Source organism: Neodiprion lecontei, chromosome 4 (assembly GCF_021901455.1).
Source record: "Neodiprion lecontei isolate iyNeoLeco1 chromosome 4, iyNeoLeco1.1, whole genome shotgun sequence".
Taxonomy (NCBI): Eukaryota; Metazoa; Arthropoda; class Insecta; order Hymenoptera; family Diprionidae; genus Neodiprion; species Neodiprion lecontei.
In genome coordinates, this window is record NC_060263.1 from 26,576,627 (window position 1) to 26,594,805 (window position 18,179).

The following is an 18,179-nucleotide window of genomic DNA, read 5'->3' on the forward strand; positions in this document are numbered from 1 at the left end:
ATATTGAACTTTTATGGGTAATTTGGCGCATCTAGTACTTAAACGAATGTCGGAGCTGTGCTTCTAAATATTTATAGTTTCGAACGTGGAATAAATGTCCGTGAGCGAATCCGACACCCGGTATATCGAAGCTCGACATAGTGACAAGCTTAAAAGCGCGGGTCGGCGATGGTCGAGAAAAGGCAGGCATACGTGGAAGTGGGTGTGACTACCGACTCCTAGTTGGTTTGGAGTGAATCTGTGGAGTAGCGCATTCGCCGTTGGAACGGAAGGTAACGTTTGTTTCTCAAGCGCAATATCAATTATTATTATTATTATCGAATTTACTACCTCGAAATTTATGCGATCGCGGCTAATCATTGGCGTGAAATTTGAAAATTATATACGCTAAAGTACAGACGTTGTTATTTGTTATATTTTAACTCAACGCGTGATTTATGGAATTTTCTTCCTCCGATTTATTTCTTCGGATTTTATCTCCTATGTCCTTTTCAAGGTGTCACAAATGCGTCATCGGACTGACGTACATTACCATGAATTGATGACTCACGAACCGGCGTTATTATAAATACTATTACGTTTGTGTTTCAGCTTGCACAAGTTCGAGATAAAAGCAACAAAATGTCTCAGCAACAATACTATCCTTTCAAGGTATTTATCTGACATCTTTATATTCCACATTTCAAATGATTTCCATGGGCGTTTCTGCACGAGCCTGACCCACTTTCGATCTTGTACTTACTCTTTACACTGTAGTACCTAGCACCACTTAACCATGACATAATTGCGGTATCTTGATTTATAATTATTTCACGCGTCAATACAAATCGCGTGCACCTTGAGCATTGACTTGTTTTATGACACCTACAGTTTCTATGTAATACATACGTTCATCCCAGCAGCTAGTAAAACTGACACAGAAAGTTCCAGAACTTTTACTAAACATATATTATACGAAGGATAATTTTATTCTACATTTCTTTCTCAAATAATTTTCCTTTTCCTATTTTCAAAGTCAACTGGATATAGCATCAAGAGAAATCAAAGAAATTTTGAGGACACAACTAAAATATCAGAATATTACCAGAATCTTCTAAACAAAATTACTAAGATCACTTGACACTGCATACCCACTTCTCCGTCACTATTTTCTTAAATATTTTCTCAATCTTATCACATCAATCTCTTAGACGGAGCAAAGTATTTGGAGTTAATAAGGAATATTAATCTGATAGCCACTCGTCGCAGCTCGATTACTTTATAACTGCTGTGTTATGATCTGTCACAAAAACAACTACAGTTGATAACTTCGTCGTGATATTTCAGTGTACACCTACGGTGTACCCAGCAGAACCCTTCGATCCCGTTGCAGATGCAGCAATTCTGCGAAAGGCAATGAAGGGTTTTGGTACTGATGAAAAAGCAATCATCGATGTGCTGACTAAGAGAGGAATAGTTCAGCGTCTAGAAATTGCAGAGGCTTTTAAAACTCAATACGGAAAGGATTTGGTCAGTGATTTGAAGGGTGAGCTCACCGGGAAGCTCGAGGACGTCATCGTCGCTCTTATGACCCCACTTCCCCATTACTATGCCAAAGAACTTCATGACGCTGTTGCTGGACTTGGTACCGATGAGGAAGCGATCATAGAGATCCTGTGCACGCTGAGCAACTATGGAATCAGAACCATTGCTGCCTTCTATGAAAATTGTAAGTCTTCCAGCTTCATTTATACTTTTAATTATATTCAATTTCTTCATATCCCTCAATCAAATCATTTTATATGTCTCACCAATGACTTTTCTTTGCCATTTTAAACACTATGAGGAACCTGAACTTGATTATTACTTGAAATTTGGCAATATAAATAGAAGGAAAACAGACATATTCACTGGGAATTTTGTTGAAGCCATTTTATGACAACCTTTCTCCCGCTAGACTATCATTCGATAATTATAATAAAAAATACACTAGATATTCAAAGCTAATTACTGTGTTATGTGTGAAAATATTATAACAAGCGTTCAAAGTGACTGTTACGCTATATATATATCTGATACAAACCTGTGGTATGATGTCATTACTTTTTACGACATACCCACTCACTTTTCAACGTATTCAGGGTTACATGTATAGTTAGTTTGTGTGTTAGTTGGTTGGGTATTTTCTGTACATTAGCAAGGTTATTCAGGAGTTTGTGTCAACATTAGCACCGGATGCATGTAGATGAAAGAATTATAGCCAGTTAATGTTTTTTTAATTAGGATTGAATGTGAGATATTGTCCTTAAATTAAGGCCGATTTTCGAAACTCGTAAGTTGATACTAATCACTAATGATTGTTTGCAAATATCATTAAATGATGAATATTTAACTACGTGAAAGAAAAATTTGCAAAAATTTAGCTGCTGATCATGTTTTATCTTATCTGGTCACATCGCAGATATTTATTACACTGAAATAAATTCACCAAGTTCTGATTACTTTAAGTAAAGCAAACAAGTATATGTATACTTGTCTTGGCTTGTGAAGACGCAGATGTAGTATAGATGAAAATGATGGATATAGAGCGTGTTGAACTACAGGTGATAAAAATTAATTGCTACGACATTCAAAAACTAGAAAATTTAGTTTGGAATACTTGATATTTTGATACTATAATCATAGCATTCTTAAAGCTATGAAGTAATCAAATATGTAATACGTGCAACGATTATTACTGAACACCACATTTAGATACATAAATTTGACTTGATTGATTGAAATTGCTGAGTCCTCAGATCATATGTGCTTGGTAAAACATGCATCTAGAATATAAAAGTTATTATTATACCTCTGTACTATATAGAATAAAAGTACTATATGATATAAGGTGATAAAACAATCAATCAATGTTTTTTAAATTCACCATTTTCCATTCTCTTGATTGTTAGCAGCCGGCACATTTTTAATGAATTAACTCATCACTAAGCAATCCTTGCACTACTTCTCAAATATCACCTTTAGTATTTGAACCTATGATGTCATCTTCACTACTGTGTGGTTAAAATTAGAATTTCATTGTGTGTACTCAGCTTTTTAAAGCAAGAAAATATTGTTATTCTGCAGGTTTCTTGTTAAAATATCTTGCAGTCATTCAGGTAAAATTTTACAATGCAAAATACTCACGTTGGTTAAAACGATTTTCAAATTTGTCAATATTATTTCGTTTCAAAAGATTTTTCTCATTATTCCTTCCAGTATACGGCCATACTTTGGAAAGCGACTTGAAGGGTGATACCTCAGGACATTTCAAAAGATTGCTGGTTTCTTTATGCCAAGCCAATCGAGATGAAAACCAGGAAGTCGATGTGAGACAAGCCCAAGCTGATGCCAATGCTCTTTATGAAGCTGGTATGTCTAGGGTTCACATATTTGTGTGCACCAAACATAATTATAGCCACTTCAACGCAACATTATTAGTGCACAGTTCGCATTAAACCAGCAAATGTGATTTTCCACATATTCTATTGCAGGTGAAAAACAATGGGGCACTGATGAATCACAATTCAATGCTATCTTGATTTCTCGCAGCTACCAACAACTGCGACAAACTTTCCTTGAGTATGAAAAATTGTCTGGTCATGATATTGAAGTTTCTATTAAGAAGGAATTCTCTGGCAGTATTGAAAAAGGACTTCTGGGCATTGGTTAGTAGTTTCCTATTGTTATGGATAATTCAATCCATACAGACATAATCATTTGTATACTTGTAATATTTAACCTTCTCAGCATTCATTTGGCAAATTATTGTTTGAAATACTCCAGTAAAACGTCTATAGAAATTAGTAACTGTTACATTGGTACTCGCAAAGCAGATGAATGCTTGTATTCAATAATTAGTCTGTTCCTTTTACAGTAAAGTGTGTCAAGTCAAAGGTGGGGTTCTTCGCCGAACGCCTGTATGCCAGTATGCATGGAATTGGAACTAAGGATCGCACTCTGATCCGTATAATCGTTTCACGCAGTGAAATTGACCTTGGAGATATTAAGAAAGCATTTGAGGACCGTTATGGAAAATCACTTGAAAGTTGGATTGCCGTAAGTGCTATGATTTACAATTCATTATTGATGTTGCATCTGTGGTATTAATGAATCATTTCTACACAAAATCTCTTTTCCAGTTACTGCATGATTGTATGTAACATAATTTGGAGCATCAAAAACTAAAAGATCAAATCATGTAAGATGAAATAAGCTAGTGGTTGGCCACTTTAGTTCTTTGTACTCTTATTTTTATCTCACCTATCATTAGAAGTTAGCGTTCACTTGTGTGACCATAAAATTTCACACTTTATAAAATTCTATCACTTTTATTAAGCAATGTTCTGAACCCTACATTTTTCCACATAATCACATATGCTGTTTTGTTAGTTTATATTTATAGTTTCATAACGCAATTACTTTTGTAATGAGTAAACAAATAATCAATTTTCATGTTCAAATGACTGTGGTTGACCACTGGGCCCCATTTTTAAACTGGCTAAAAACTAGCACATTCGCCTTATAGTTACTTCAAGTTACTAACATCTATTGCACATGTACAAAGCCAATACCAATCATAATTGCCTGCATTTTCAGCAACTCGAAATCGTAATCGTAATGTAACAGTTGTATTTGAATAAGTCGTGTTCCTGATTAGTGAAAAGATAATCACGTCAGGAAGTGGGAGTTTATCACCGATAGTCGGTTTTGTGATTTGTTGAAATTGATTAGGTTATCAATTGATGAATAATTTCAGGAAACCGCAAAAAAAATTTAAGTTTATGCTATACTTACATCCGTTCGAAATCGTAACAGGAGTTGAGAAGTCTTTGTTAAGAAACCCCGAAAATTAGATCGTGAAAATTAGTCTATAGATTATTTCTATTTTGAAAATTTACGTATAAAGTATTTAAAAAAATTCACAGAATGATAAGACATTTCGTAACAACTTATTCACGCTACACTCCAATATTACACAATAAGAGAGTTATTCACTTCCTGTCTCCAGAAAAATGAAATCTGGAGTCATTAAATGTTGCAACACAGACTTTACATTTATTGTTAACACATACACTGGGTACTAACTACTCATTTCTACCTCACTAGAAATAGTAGCTTTTGTTATACGAATATTCTCATCATCCTCCATACACGCGCACGCTTGGTGTGTTAAATTCTGACTGCCTATCAAACGGGAAATACTCAGTTAGGATCATCAGAATTTAAGATGCATGGCATATTACAATTTCATTTCAATACACTAACTGAATAATAAAACACGTGCTATCAGCATTGAACAGTGAAATAAAAAAAATCACTCAATGAAGTAAACTATTGATACTCGTTAATCATAGTTTTGGTTTCCAATTTGTTAAGCAGATCGCGATATTTAGATTTTCGCGTCTACCTACTCATTATTGGTTTGTGTGAAAATATCTAAACTTTAGTAGCTATCAAATGTGCAGCACAATCTTGTACTCGTCCGCAACATGTATTGAATATAATTTTTCGGTTCTTAAATTTCAAAATATTTACTGATAATGCAACAAAATACTGGAGAAACTTTCATGGAATGTATTCTGGAAACTCAATATTGCGGGTAAACAAAATAATAAATGACATCAGTGGTAGTGTATTCTCTCCAGAAGATACAAGTTTCACGTAATATTCCTTTTGTGTCAGTAAGTTCGAAAAACTGTTATTTCTGAAATGAAATTACACTTCATGACTATTTGTTAACATAATTAATTGAGTAAGGCGATTGTTTCTTTGTTACAGGGAGATACGTCTGGCGATTACAAGAAGGCTCTGCTCTCTCTAGTTTCCACATAAATGTGATGAAAATTGAAAACGTTGCCTAGCTTTTAATATGTTCACTATCATTCGACTTGAACCAGTCAAAATCTGCCGCTTTGATAATAACATTGAATTCCACCCAGTGTTATAGACACATGTAAGGTTAACTGCCAAATTGAAGCTAATCTCTCAAACTGGCTGGTCAAGCAAAGCTCAGTAGTTTCCAGAATAAAATATTTTTTACGCAATTTACAGTTTTCGAAATTGTAAATCACTTTGAATGTACATTTCATCACGCCAATATTTATAAAAACAAAAATAAGAAGCGTGCTGCTTTGATGTTGCATAAGTGTCGTAAGATAGTATTGAAGATTTATAAAAAGTAAAATATTATAGAGATTAGTCTTTATTTCCAGGTATGTGGTAAACATCTTTAACCTACTGCAATTGCTAATAAATCTAAGCTAATCGGCCTTGGATATGCAAATTTCAGGAAGGAACAGAATTTTCTTTCCTATTTTAAAAACTTATAAGATTTATCTCTAGAATTATTATTTACACGTGCACGAATTATTAATGTGTAATTGTATTCTCTATTCTATATCTTTTTCATCTCTTTATAGACGTTAAGTTTCAAGACATTATTTACGCTTGTATCGAATCTCTATACATGTATGTCACAATATACATATATCTCTCTTTTCCAATATAGATGCTATTAATGTGAAGTGAAGGTTGTATGATCAGAGCAGCAATCTTCTGTTGTTATATAGAATATAATTAAATTTATAACGAACAATTAAATAAAGTATCATTCCATACGAATTATAAGAAATATGCATTAACTTTGGCAATAAGTTTTCAAGTACTTGTCATATTCTAAATATAACTTAATATGTATCATTTATATATCAGAATCATAGATTCAAGTACCCTGAAAACATTCCTTTGTGAAATTTGTTGCCTTCTGATGTATAACTATTCATTGCCTTGTAGAAAATATGTGCATTTAATATTCCAGAAGCTAATGAAAAATATGTATGTTAGGTTTATACAATTTTTTTCTGACGCACAAACTTCTTACTGAAATATAATTCCAGGCAAATGTAGATAAATTTTTCCCACACACACACACATTAATATAAAAATAAGTTATGTACCTATTTACTGTGTTTTTGAGAGCTATTTACAATATTTTATATGGATATTATATTTTGCAAATGTGAAATTATTTTTGCTTTCATTGCTTTTGACATTACTTCCTTAAAAAAAATTTATTTCAAGAGCATTTCACTGTCAATGTACAATCTATAGAACTAAATAAATGAAGTTTGAGTATACAACGTTTTGTTATATTCTTGTGATTTAGTATTATACCTATTTACATCCAATATTATGTTAAACTCTATCACTACGATAATTCCGTATGCCATCACAGTTGGTTCTTCTAGAAAGTGAAGGAAGTTAAGCAAATCAATTTTGCGTCCGGTTTGATCAGACATCTATTTGAATTTGCAATTGAACGACTTATTCACATACAAATTATAACCAAAATTCACATTCAAGAAAACTACCGAATCTCGATTAATTTTAAGTTGATTGAGTGAACAAATTTTAATCATTCGAGAGACTTCATTTGAACTAATAACCATAACTGAGAAAAAAAAATGCATTTTGAAGTCACAGTTCTACTATAGATAAATTGACTCTTCTGTTTTATTCTTACAGGATGACTGTTCAGGCGATTATAGAGACACATTGGTTGCATTAGTCGGTGGCACTGGCAATTAAAGATTGAAATATAGAGTAAAAGGCTGATTATGAATGTATGTGGTTTACAATATTTATTTTGAAAAATTATGGCTTCATATAAAAATGAAATTATGTACGAAAAATTAATATTCACTATGAACTGCATCAAATAAAAAACATTGTGTTACTAATTGTTGGATAGTATACCATTGCTCTACATAATATCTCTAATACCACCTGCTGTTACCTGAGGAAACAAAAGATGCTATCTTAGTATTACAAACAATCTATGTGTGCTCATACGTATATCAACTTATCCACCATACCTGAAATTTCGAGGAAACTTCCGGCATTGTAGGAGTCTTCATAGCACGAGCTGCAAATTTATTATCATCTAGACGTGTAAGCATAAATCTTTTATGAACTCTTTGAGCACAAAGCAGTCCACCGGCTGGAACTAAATCATCATTGCCATTGAAAGAATTAACTAATTCATTTGTGATAACAACCTTAAAAAACAACAAAAAAAATGTCATCAGATACATTTCCAATTAAAAATCCATGTTGATCATTTCAGAAAAGTCACAGCGTTTCCTCATATTATCCTAATGTTAGAATTTTTTATTGTCATGGTTGACCTTCAATCCATGGTAACCCGATATCAGTTCATACTTACAGCCAAATTAAATCTCGTTGCCAGCTTGTTCAACTTGTCCAATATCCTGAAGCATTTTTGTGTGCGTTGTAAAGTGTCCTCAATACTATAGCGACGGAATGACAGACTGTCCACTATTATCAGACGTATCTGATGAAATCGATAACATTCATTACTTAAATATTTTAACGCATTTGTTATTATATAAGTCAAACGTGAGTTTAACATATCTTGAAAACAGTAAAATAGATTGTGAAAGAAACAGTGAAACTAAATTGAGACTGTAACAGTAATTCAAATACTGCTGAATTTCTGCAGTTCAATTTCATTTGTAACTTTGTAATAATTGTTCCTGTCTAACCTGACAATTTTTATCTAGTTCATTGAAGTTTTCCAAAACAGTGGATAATTCATCAATCGATTGCGGCCGAGTAACAATTATATGCTCCAAAATTCTGTCAATGTCAAAGTTCTGGCCTCCAAAACAGACGCGACAAGCTGTTGCCATCTCTGCGGAATTAATTTGCGGATTTAAATTTATTTTGAGCAAAACTTACTACAATAGAACCTCGTTTATTCAAGGTAATATGGGGAGAGCAAACCTCAGACAAGTGAAATCTCGGATAATAGGGAAAACATATAGCTCAAGCCATCGCGATATATTCCCTTTGACTCCAGAAACGGAACTGTCGCGTTTACAGCTTGCAATGTAATAAATCACTAGGAACTTTTACAAGTTTATGAGTGCTCAAACAATGTAACGATACAAGACTATTTGAAACGTAGACATAGCGGATGATTTTGTTTGATCTGAGCTTCTCCGTATTATCCGATTGTACATTTCGGTTAATACAGAGTGCTCAGATGAGATGAGCATTTCGGATGAAGCCGATCCTCAGTTAATCAAAGATCGGATAAACAAGGTCCTACTGTACTATTTTTTGGATTCACAAAACTGCTTGGAAGCTAGACATTCTTGCTACAATTGCTTCATAATAAATCATTACCTTGAAGCTAATAGACATGTGAAATTAAATATACACAAACTAAATAAGGATTTGTGTCAATAAACACGAGAAGTTACATGAAGTATATATATATATATATATATACTATATATACTTCAAGATGAAAGATACCTATATGAAGCAGAAGATATCGAAAAGAAAAGTAAAAGAAGTAAAGGATCATTTGTTGAAAAAAATATAACAACCAGGTTAAATTTGTTACTGTGATAGAATATTATTTACATCTGTAACAACATATAAGTTTACTCTCTTTGCAACCCTTATTCTTACTCTATTTATATGGTGACTATATATAAAATTGATATAGTAAAATACATATATCCTTAAGATACTATTTCAATCATTATAAAAAAGGTGCACTTTTGTACAGGTCGATCCATTAACAAATGTACACTATTGTACAAATTTTGTATTGATGAGAGCGATATTCGACTACTCCATTGCATTGAGAACACAAAACGGATTGTTTGGATCTATAAAGGGATGATTATTCTCTAAAATTTCATCTCCACTGGCACAGCTCATGTACTCCTCGTCATCAACTTTTGTCGATTTATTTTTATTTTTACGCCTTCTCTTCTGGTTTACATTATGCTCAAATACTGTGGCTAGAGGTTGTTTAATGGCATTAGTAAGAGTATTGAAAATTTGTAAAAGACTTGGAGAATCTTTAAGCACAACATTTATGTAAGCTTCGATGCTATTGCGCTTCTTAAAGTTGTGATACAAATTATACAGCAATGTACCGTTATAAACTTCCGCAACCTTTGGCTGCATATATGGATACCCAAGCAAAGCATTGAGATGCATACTATACCTCAAACAACTCTGAAACTGTGAAAATGAATGAACAACGGTAACATTAAATGCTTTTGGGCTGGACGACATCTTAGGGTGAAGATTAAAATAAGGGATAAAAAAATTTGCTGCTGAAAAACAGTCCTCTGGTGTGACATATTTCCCAGCGAGGGTGGAATTTGTATTTTTTGGAAACAATACCTTGTCTACCAGAGATTTTCTATTTTCAGCATTTGTTTTAATTACATCATTATATTTAGCCTTCAGCTTATGTGCTGAGCGACAAAATCCTAAGTTTTGATCTATGATGCCAAACAACATTGAACACAGCAATGCATAAATGTGGCAGCTAGTTACCAAAGGTTCATGTCCTTGTTGGCTCCAATAAATGATGGTGGCCAGATATAATCTCCACTCAGGCAATACGAGATCTGTATTGAATTCTTTTGGAGTTTCCAAGGTGCAAGTTAATATGCCTTCTCTGATGACAAGAGGAAGTGTATTGAGATCCTTCAATGGTGGATAATTGAAAGAAAACATTTCTCTGCAGGACTGTAGTTGATAGCGAGTTGCTCGATTATTGTCATCTCTTATAACGTACTCTAAGTTCTTTTTCACATCTTTTCTGTTCGATGTCAAGAGTTCAAAGATAACGCTAATAATCTTCAAACTTCCCAGATGTGAAGCTGGATAAAAATAATCTTCAATTTGTGGTGGGCAAAACAACAACTGGCGATACATCATATCAATAAAATAAGGGGGATATTGTCCTCTGCTGTACTCAGCAATAAACCAAGGTGGAGCGGCGCTACTTAAGAAATTTTCAGTAGATAAATCTACTTCATCATAATCACTGATATCTTCATCATCCTCATCATTGTCATCTTCGTTGTCATTATCATTTTCATTGTTACTGTCATCATGCTCCTGATCATCTTCATAATTGTAATCACTTTTTAAAGGCTCTTCCAGATTTATTGAATCTTCTACAATTTCCAAGCTATTGAAATCCTCTTGAAATTTGAAAGGACTGTTTACTCTGCTTGTTTCTACTTCAGTTACATATTCTTTGGAAAATCCAAGTGGTGCAAGCATACGGGGAGAAGAACTTGTATAACCAGCGATGACTGCTTCCATTTCACTCATAATTCGACGCCGATGTTCTTTTTGTATCCTACTAAGCACTGCTCTTACAGCGCTGTTCAAGGTATATGGCTGTAGCCAATTGAGTAGCGCTGCAATTCGCCGCTGTTGTTCGTTGCTATTTTTTTTAGTTAGTTTAGACAATTTCAAATTCTGAAAAAATTGCTTGAAAACGCCTCGTTTAATGTAGTCATTGCCTAGTAGCGTGGCGATCAAAGGCAGCAAAGATCTGTCCAAGCCTCCAAAACTATTTAAGAACTTTTCTACTCGATAAATTTTACACCTCTTAACATATCCATTTGTCTTTCGACCTTTAACGTAACCCGCGTCCAGTGTATTGTACGGTATATACAATACTCCGTAAACAAAAAAATCAGAGTCATAACTGAGCACTGGGCAGCCTAGAACCCTAGCAACAGCAGCAATTTCATCATCAGCTTCAAAGGCACACTGAGCGTACTTGACACGCTTCTCATCCATTACATCCCTGAAGACTTCCTTCATCAATATGGGAAAAAATTTCAAACTTTGTGTATGTGTGAAGTATGACGCCATTTTAATTTTAGATCGTAGACGAGAGTATGTAGTTTTAATTTTCTTATTTTCGTATCCACCGTCAATTAAGACAAGTGGAGTAATTTTGCATCTAGTCAAATTATCAAAAAACTCCCTAACGTATTCTGCATACCTGTCATAGTCACCTCCAAAGGCACAGTTGCAACGGGCATGCCAATTGTAGAGTTGGCACGCTATGCTGTTACCATCTATGACCAAATATGTGTCATGCAATTCGAACGGCTCCAAGTACTGCTCTGAATGCCTCGCGATATAGGTTGTCAGCCCTCGAATTCCCATATTGAATAATTTACTGTATTGTGGAGCGTTTAAATTATATATCTATTTTTTCAACACGTCTTTTCACTACCAGTGTCAAAGTTTCTAGGTTATGGTAGCTTTGTTCGTCGGCAGTCCCCCTCGTTCCACAATTGTAAGAATTTTTTCAGCTTCTGGTACAAAACCGACAGAAGTCACATGTCTCAATAAGCATTATTGGAACCTGTGACATTATTTTCATTTGTTTCTCAACAAGTGATGATAAGTGACATAATACACAATCCGCGCCCAGCGTCAACTTGACCATTTTCATTTCTCTCTTCAATTCAGTTACGAGAGCGAGACGCTCTATCGCCAGCCTACCCTCGTGTGACAGAGATAAGAAAACCGTCCCAACCAAACCTAAGCCACTACCTCTCTGATACCTCGGGTCCCTAGAACAGGGATAGACAAAAATGCACAAAAATTCGACATAAATATGGCGATCCGAACGCAGAATTCTACCATTTCAGGAAATCTACGCGGCGGTATATTTGCGCGCGTTTTCACGTAAAGTTTATATGTGCGTAGATGAATTCCGGTATACCAGCGTTAGCGGGGCAAAAAAATGTGCTAAACAAAAACGAACTTCTGGAGACGATTCGATAAAGAAAATTTGAAAAACAGAACGAGAAAACTAAAAAGATGAGTGACAATTTGCACAATTTGTATTACTACGCGAACGTGTGCCACGTTTGTAAAACTTTCGGCAAAGAACTGCCTTTGAAACGTTGTAGTAGTTGTAGAATGATATCGTATTGTGGAAAGGTTCACCAAAAACAACACTGGCCACAGCATAAGGACCTGTGCAAAGTGTTGTCAGACATGCTGGATCAAACCAATAGTACGTGTATATTTGGGAAATGTCAAAATCCGTGCACAAAGTTATGGGCAAAGAAAAAGAGCAACTTGATGCTACTCGTCCAGTTAAAATTAGGAAGACGTTTGGAACACTATGAAGAAGAGATGTTTAAATTTCCCCGAGTATGCAGTACGTGCCACGATGGTCAGTCTGCGGCATTAAAGGACTGCAAATTTTGTCCAAGTGCTAATTTTTGTCCGCTTCATAAAACAGACCAAATCAGACATACCAGTCAATGTAAAGCACTGAGACTCTGTTTCGACCTAGATATTGCTGGGACTCTATTTGAACGAAAATCGCCTAGGCACGTCGTTCCGTTCCATAAAGAAATGGCATACCTTCCAAGATCGATAAAAGATTTTATACTTCTTTACGTAAATGAAAACAAATCCCTACCAATGTCATCTGAATGCCAATTATTATACAATTCGGAGTATCTCACCAGACCATTAACGGTTCTATATGCAATTGAGAGACTGAAATTTAAAATAGAATCAGCCATAAATATTCATGTAATTGGGGCTAATATGGTTGAAGTTGACGGGCTGGATATTTGGGAGATATTGCTACATTGGCTTCCTTCATTGACCACTTTAACGATCGTTTTAATCGGCCCAGAATTAATGTGGGGCAGTGTGAAGCCCAATGTCTGCAATTATTGTATTTCTAAGGGCATGTGGGTTCACATAGAATTAAGAAACATGCTCTACCAGGATTACGTGACTAGTCAGTGGTATGAGAAACCTGATTTTCTGATAGGTTACAACATGGGTATTCATGAATGCTTGGAACTTGGTTCAGTGAAGGACACATGGACACCATGTATTAAAACTCTGGCTGAGCAAAATTGTCCACTGGTTTTAACTTCCTATACATTAAGCGAAGCTATCGAGGAGCACAAGAAACTTAGGATTATTCTAGGGGATACTGTGACTGATCTTTGCTGCGAAATAAATCCATTCTCAAGTCTTAGGCCACACAGGGATTTCGAAACTGAAGGTGTATTTTATCAGAATCAGTTTATTACTATCTATCACGATCTCTGTCCAGCAAGCATATTTAATGACCTTAAATTAACACAATAAGAATATTGGCATTATCTTTTTAGGTCTTACCTAGTAAATGAAAAATTCAGGTATGTTTAACGTGAACTAATCGTATTGTGCGATTAAGCCTGCAGTACAAAACAGCGTTTGTATCGCCCAAAAAAGAAAATGTATCAACCTTGCACAGACCAGTCCAAAAACTAATTCAACATACCACAAAATCACTGTACACAAAATTCACTCTAAGCTATATCATTCTACTTTGAACTCTTCAAAATTCATAGTCTTGCAGTTAAAGATGAACGTGCATCAAAACTTTGGAAAAAATAAGACTTTCATCTATAGCAACCATTCCTTAAAAGATAAATTGAATAGCAAAAACTAAGCAGTAGTAGCTCAAGATTTGCAAGAGAGTTTCCAATTTTTGGGGAATATTAATAAGAAGTGATAATTTCTTCATGCTGATATCCACAAAAATATCTTAGGTCTTTCTTTAAACAAAAAGCCCAATGTGGTTTATTAACGTACTTCAACTACCATCTTATAAAAAGAGGATTAGAGTTGCCATTTCTTCAATCACTAGAGAAGACCACTAATAATCCGAACTTATTAGAAAAATTGTAAAATCCATTGTATAATTAGGAATTATACACGACAGGAGTTGAAAATTTTTATAGATGTGTACTATATTAAGCATAATATCTAAATGTAAGACTGATATTTGAAAGAACATTCCCTGACCAAGTAAAGTGATTTACATTCCGTTATAAATTATGAACAAATATTGTTTCACTCCTTGGTAATTCGAACGAGAAGATTAGAATGTTTTTTACCTAATATTTACAAAACGATTCACAAATCATATCCATCCGCAATAAGGTAGATAATACTCTTATGTCAAACTAACTCATATAGCCCAAAAAAAATTTCATGATAAAAAATGGCTCATAGAACGAGAATATGATTGACGCATCTTTTTTTGCCTCCATTCCGCAGTAAAACAATCGTTTCTAGGACAGTATGAGAAAAGAATCAGAGTGCAAAAAAGTGCACTCTTACATTCTAGTATTAAGAAATGCCGTTTTTCCATTAATTTCAAAGCAATTTGGTAAATAGCTAAGTGTCCAGCTACATTTACCTTCTGAAGGATTGGCTGCAGTTATGAATCACACTGTGTGGGATTGAAATAATTTGAAGCCATAATTAATTATACAATATCTAATAGACTTAATTGACCTGCTTTCTTATTTTTTTTCTTTACTACAACAATCATTCAACAAGCGACTTTTAATAATATTTACAATTCGCAAGACTTTACACAATGCGTATACTAATCATTGTCATAATAGTAGTTTTACTGCAACCTCTGATATAGTATTTATTGTCAACGATATGTACCTAAACCAACTTTGATGTAGCTAGAATTTTACGCCCACAGAAGTTGGAAGCATGACTAGATGTGTTTATGTGATGGAGTTGTGAGTAAATATTTTACAAATTGTACAGAATGGGAAAAATTGATGAAATAAAAGTGTTGATGTTTGATCACATACAATAGAAATTGTAAAAACAGATAACTGGAAATATATTAAATACAATGAGATAAGTTAATGTTTATCTCAGTTAAATGTTCATCATCCAACTGAGGATATTCAAGTACAATAATTACCAATAACATATGCAAAAAATTATTCCAAACCTTACTCGGAATGGGTGCATTTTGTCCATTGCTATTCAATAAATGAATTTAAACCATATACATTGATTCAATTTTTACCTTTCAGTCTTGCGATGCATAGTCCGCTTCTTGTATCTATATACAAAGTTTGACCACCCGGTCCATTCTTCGATTCGCTCAACTGAACGTTGATGGATATTTGCATACTGGAATTGAATGATACTTATTGCAAAGTCTTTTCTCACATTGGACGGTGTGGTTATTTAAAAGCTTATGAACATGGATATCTACCAAATTTGCGTTTTTCCTGATCCAGGAGCTCCGCACAGTTCTGTTACAGTTCTACATTGAAATCCTCCATCTAAAATATTGTCTAGTGCTTGACTCAATGTTGTTATTTTAGGTCGTAGCAATTCTTCCTATAAAACCAACACATATCAATTTGAGATGATTATGTAGGTAAGACAGAAAATCTTGGAACTTTTCTTAAGTAATAAAATATTCTACAACATTCATTTTGGCACTCACTTGCAAGATATCCAAAGCAGAGAAGCTCTTGGGTACTTTACAACAAATTCTAGCCTCTTGAATAGCGTCGATACACGTAGCTTCTGAGGCTGAAACAAATTGCAATACTGGTGGATTGGAGGGGTGAGAATGAATTGGAAGAATAATTTTATTATATACCCTATAATTTTTTGTACTCATATTGTACCTGATTCATCCAAAATGTCATTCACATAACAAAAGCCATGATTCTTGAGTTGTGAAATAACCGTATCTGGCAATGCAAGACTAGAAATTGGCCGCAACATCATGCTAAAAAATTGACTATCGTTTACGATAATATTCATATATAATCACTGTGCATTGTATATTTAAAGATTCACCAATATGAATAATTACGACTGCCTCAGGGCAGTAGTTTTGAGGTATGATATACTGGCTTGTAACATAGTTCACAATCAGTGGTATAATTCCTGTAGGTTGCAAAGGTACAAACATGTGTAGCATTCTGTCGCAAGTTCGTGTTCTGACCGTCACATGCGCGCATGCATGACCCTACCTATCAGTGCAGCAGACCCACTGATCTCTATGATTAGAGATCAGTGGGCAGACACGGCATACGCACTATCTGTTTCCGAAGTCGTAGGAAGACTTGCACATGTGCGCTCTGCCGCCAAAGACCTATTTCTCTGATATAACCGAGCCAATTTACACCTTATCCGCTCAGACTGAGGTGCAATAACGAACGATTTATATTTTTTCCATAGTTGTTCCGTAAAGTACTGCCGAACACGGTCATGCATGACCGGACGCTATAGGAAATGCTACCCTGCGTACTCGACTATTCCAGCCGCTTTCGCCCATGACTCACGTGATCCATGCATAATGATGTTTATGGTTTAACAATATGACAGTCACCTGCGGCGCATGCGCATACTTGAATGCTCCAAACCATCGAAATACTTAGCAGTTAGCACTATAATTTTCTATATTTTTTGGGACTGACTGTAAAATTTATGCAAAGTAAAATATATTCAGAAATAAAATAAAAAATCGCAACGTTATTTCGCCTCAATACATTAATGCAAGATTCAAATCATCAGTAATGTTATTGTGATGTGTCAGTTGGCTGTACCAAACTACTGAGTACTGGCACAATACTCTGAGGTTTTCGTAGGTTTTTACGCAATAGAATCTTAATTAAAAAACGCTACGTTGCACTAGTTAACAAACTTCATTATTAGAAGGGTTATAGAAAGCAGCACTTCATACGAACTGGACTTAATACAACCAATTCTACATGGTTTATTAATCGTCAACAACTAATGACAATCGCAAAAATAGGAAAGTGGCCGCGTAATATCAGTAAAATGACTTGGTTGTTTTAATATTGTAAGTTTTTCACCTTTTTCGATACATAAATCCAAATCTCATTGTGATCCACATATTGAGATCATAATGGGAACGTATGATGAAAATCACGCTAGGAATTGAATAATGCTTGAGTTTATTTCAAAATGTAAGATTCAAATTTCCTACTGTGTTAGTAGCGTTTATTCCGCAGTACCCTAAGTTACGAAAAAAAAAACACGAAAAAACAACCGCTAAACATTGTAGTTGTACTGTTTGGTATTTAATTTTCATATTTTCTGATTGATAACAAATATGCTATTATGAATACTGAACTGACCACCAAACTAATCCATTCAGATTAGAACACACTATGTTTTTACTTTGTAATTTGATATAAAAATAATGTAAACAATATAGCAAACAAACTTCAATACATTGTTCAAGTCTTATAACCATAACTCTCACTTCTGAGCCTTGTTAGATTACATGCAAATCAAATTCATATGCTGGTCTTTGTGGTTGTTCTTGAAATTCGATTTGTCCCAGACCTCCTAGGTATATTCAACTTGTTTTACATGATATCCAAAAAAGTATCTGCGTCTCCTATGTTCTCAACTGCCATGGTGTAAATAGCTACAGTTTATAAAGCTACAGTCAGTTCTTGCGC

The 18,179-nt window shown here is 34.5% G+C and overlaps 4 protein-coding genes across 13 annotated transcripts; 2 read left to right on the forward strand and 2 right to left on the reverse strand.

Moving 5' to 3' along the window:
- The first annotated feature begins 146 nt into the window (after nt 1-146).
- Nucleotides 147-7,760, forward strand: LOC107220558 (annexin B9). 3 transcript variants are annotated; one of them, XM_015659212.2, is made up of 7 exons: nt 147-272; nt 592-651; nt 1,327-1,708; nt 3,238-3,390; nt 3,513-3,686; nt 3,896-4,077; nt 7,546-7,760. In XM_015659212.2, exons 2-7 carry the CDS (start codon nt 622-624, stop codon nt 7,606-7,608), a joined length of 984 nt encoding a protein of 327 aa, XP_015514698.1. In that variant the 5' UTR covers nt 147-272; nt 592-621; the 3' UTR covers nt 7,609-7,760. The 3 variants fall into 3 exon arrangements, with proteins under 3 accessions (XP_015514698.1, XP_015514699.1, XP_046592423.1); XM_015659213.2 differs by lacking the exon at nt 7,546-7,760 and adding an exon at nt 5,800-7,155; XM_046736467.1 differs by lacking the exon at nt 147-272 and adding an exon at nt 274-292.
- On the reverse strand, nt 6,890-17,109 carry LOC107220562 (DNA repair protein RAD51 homolog 3-like). 7 transcript variants are annotated; one of them, XM_046736470.1, is made up of 9 exons: nt 16,719-17,109; nt 16,368-16,471; nt 16,181-16,287; nt 15,944-16,071; nt 15,752-15,858; nt 8,586-8,734; nt 8,246-8,374; nt 7,896-8,078; nt 6,890-7,816 (listed from the first exon to the last, which is right to left on the reverse strand). In XM_046736470.1, the coding sequence occupies exons 2-9, from the start codon at nt 16,468-16,470 to the stop codon at nt 7,784-7,786; spliced, it is 939 nt and encodes a 312-aa protein (XP_046592426.1). In that variant the 5' UTR covers nt 16,471; nt 16,719-17,109; the 3' UTR covers nt 6,890-7,783. The 7 variants fall into 7 exon arrangements, with proteins under 7 accessions (XP_046592426.1, XP_046592425.1, XP_046592427.1 ...); XM_046736469.1 differs by having other exon boundaries at nt 16,543-17,109; XM_046736471.1 differs by having other exon boundaries at nt 16,181-16,269; nt 16,656-17,106.
- On the reverse strand, nt 9,362-12,353 carry LOC107220559 (protein asteroid). 2 transcript variants are annotated; one of them, XM_046736452.1, is made up of 2 exons: nt 11,882-12,019; nt 9,362-11,691 (listed from the first exon to the last, which is right to left on the reverse strand). In XM_046736452.1, exon 2 carries the CDS (start codon nt 11,671-11,673, stop codon nt 9,685-9,687), a length of 1,989 nt encoding a protein of 662 aa, XP_046592408.1. In that variant the 5' UTR covers nt 11,674-11,691; nt 11,882-12,019; the 3' UTR covers nt 9,362-9,684. The 2 variants fall into 2 exon arrangements, with proteins under 2 accessions (XP_046592408.1, XP_015514700.1); XM_015659214.2 differs by having other exon boundaries at nt 9,464-12,353.
- On the forward strand, nt 12,483-15,646 carry LOC107220561. Its single transcript, XM_015659215.2, has one exon. The coding sequence runs from the start codon at nt 12,712-12,714 to the stop codon at nt 14,011-14,013; it is 1,302 nt and encodes a 433-aa protein (XP_015514701.1). The 5' UTR covers nt 12,483-12,711; the 3' UTR covers nt 14,014-15,646.
- Nucleotides 17,110-18,179: the final 1,070 nt, after the last annotated feature.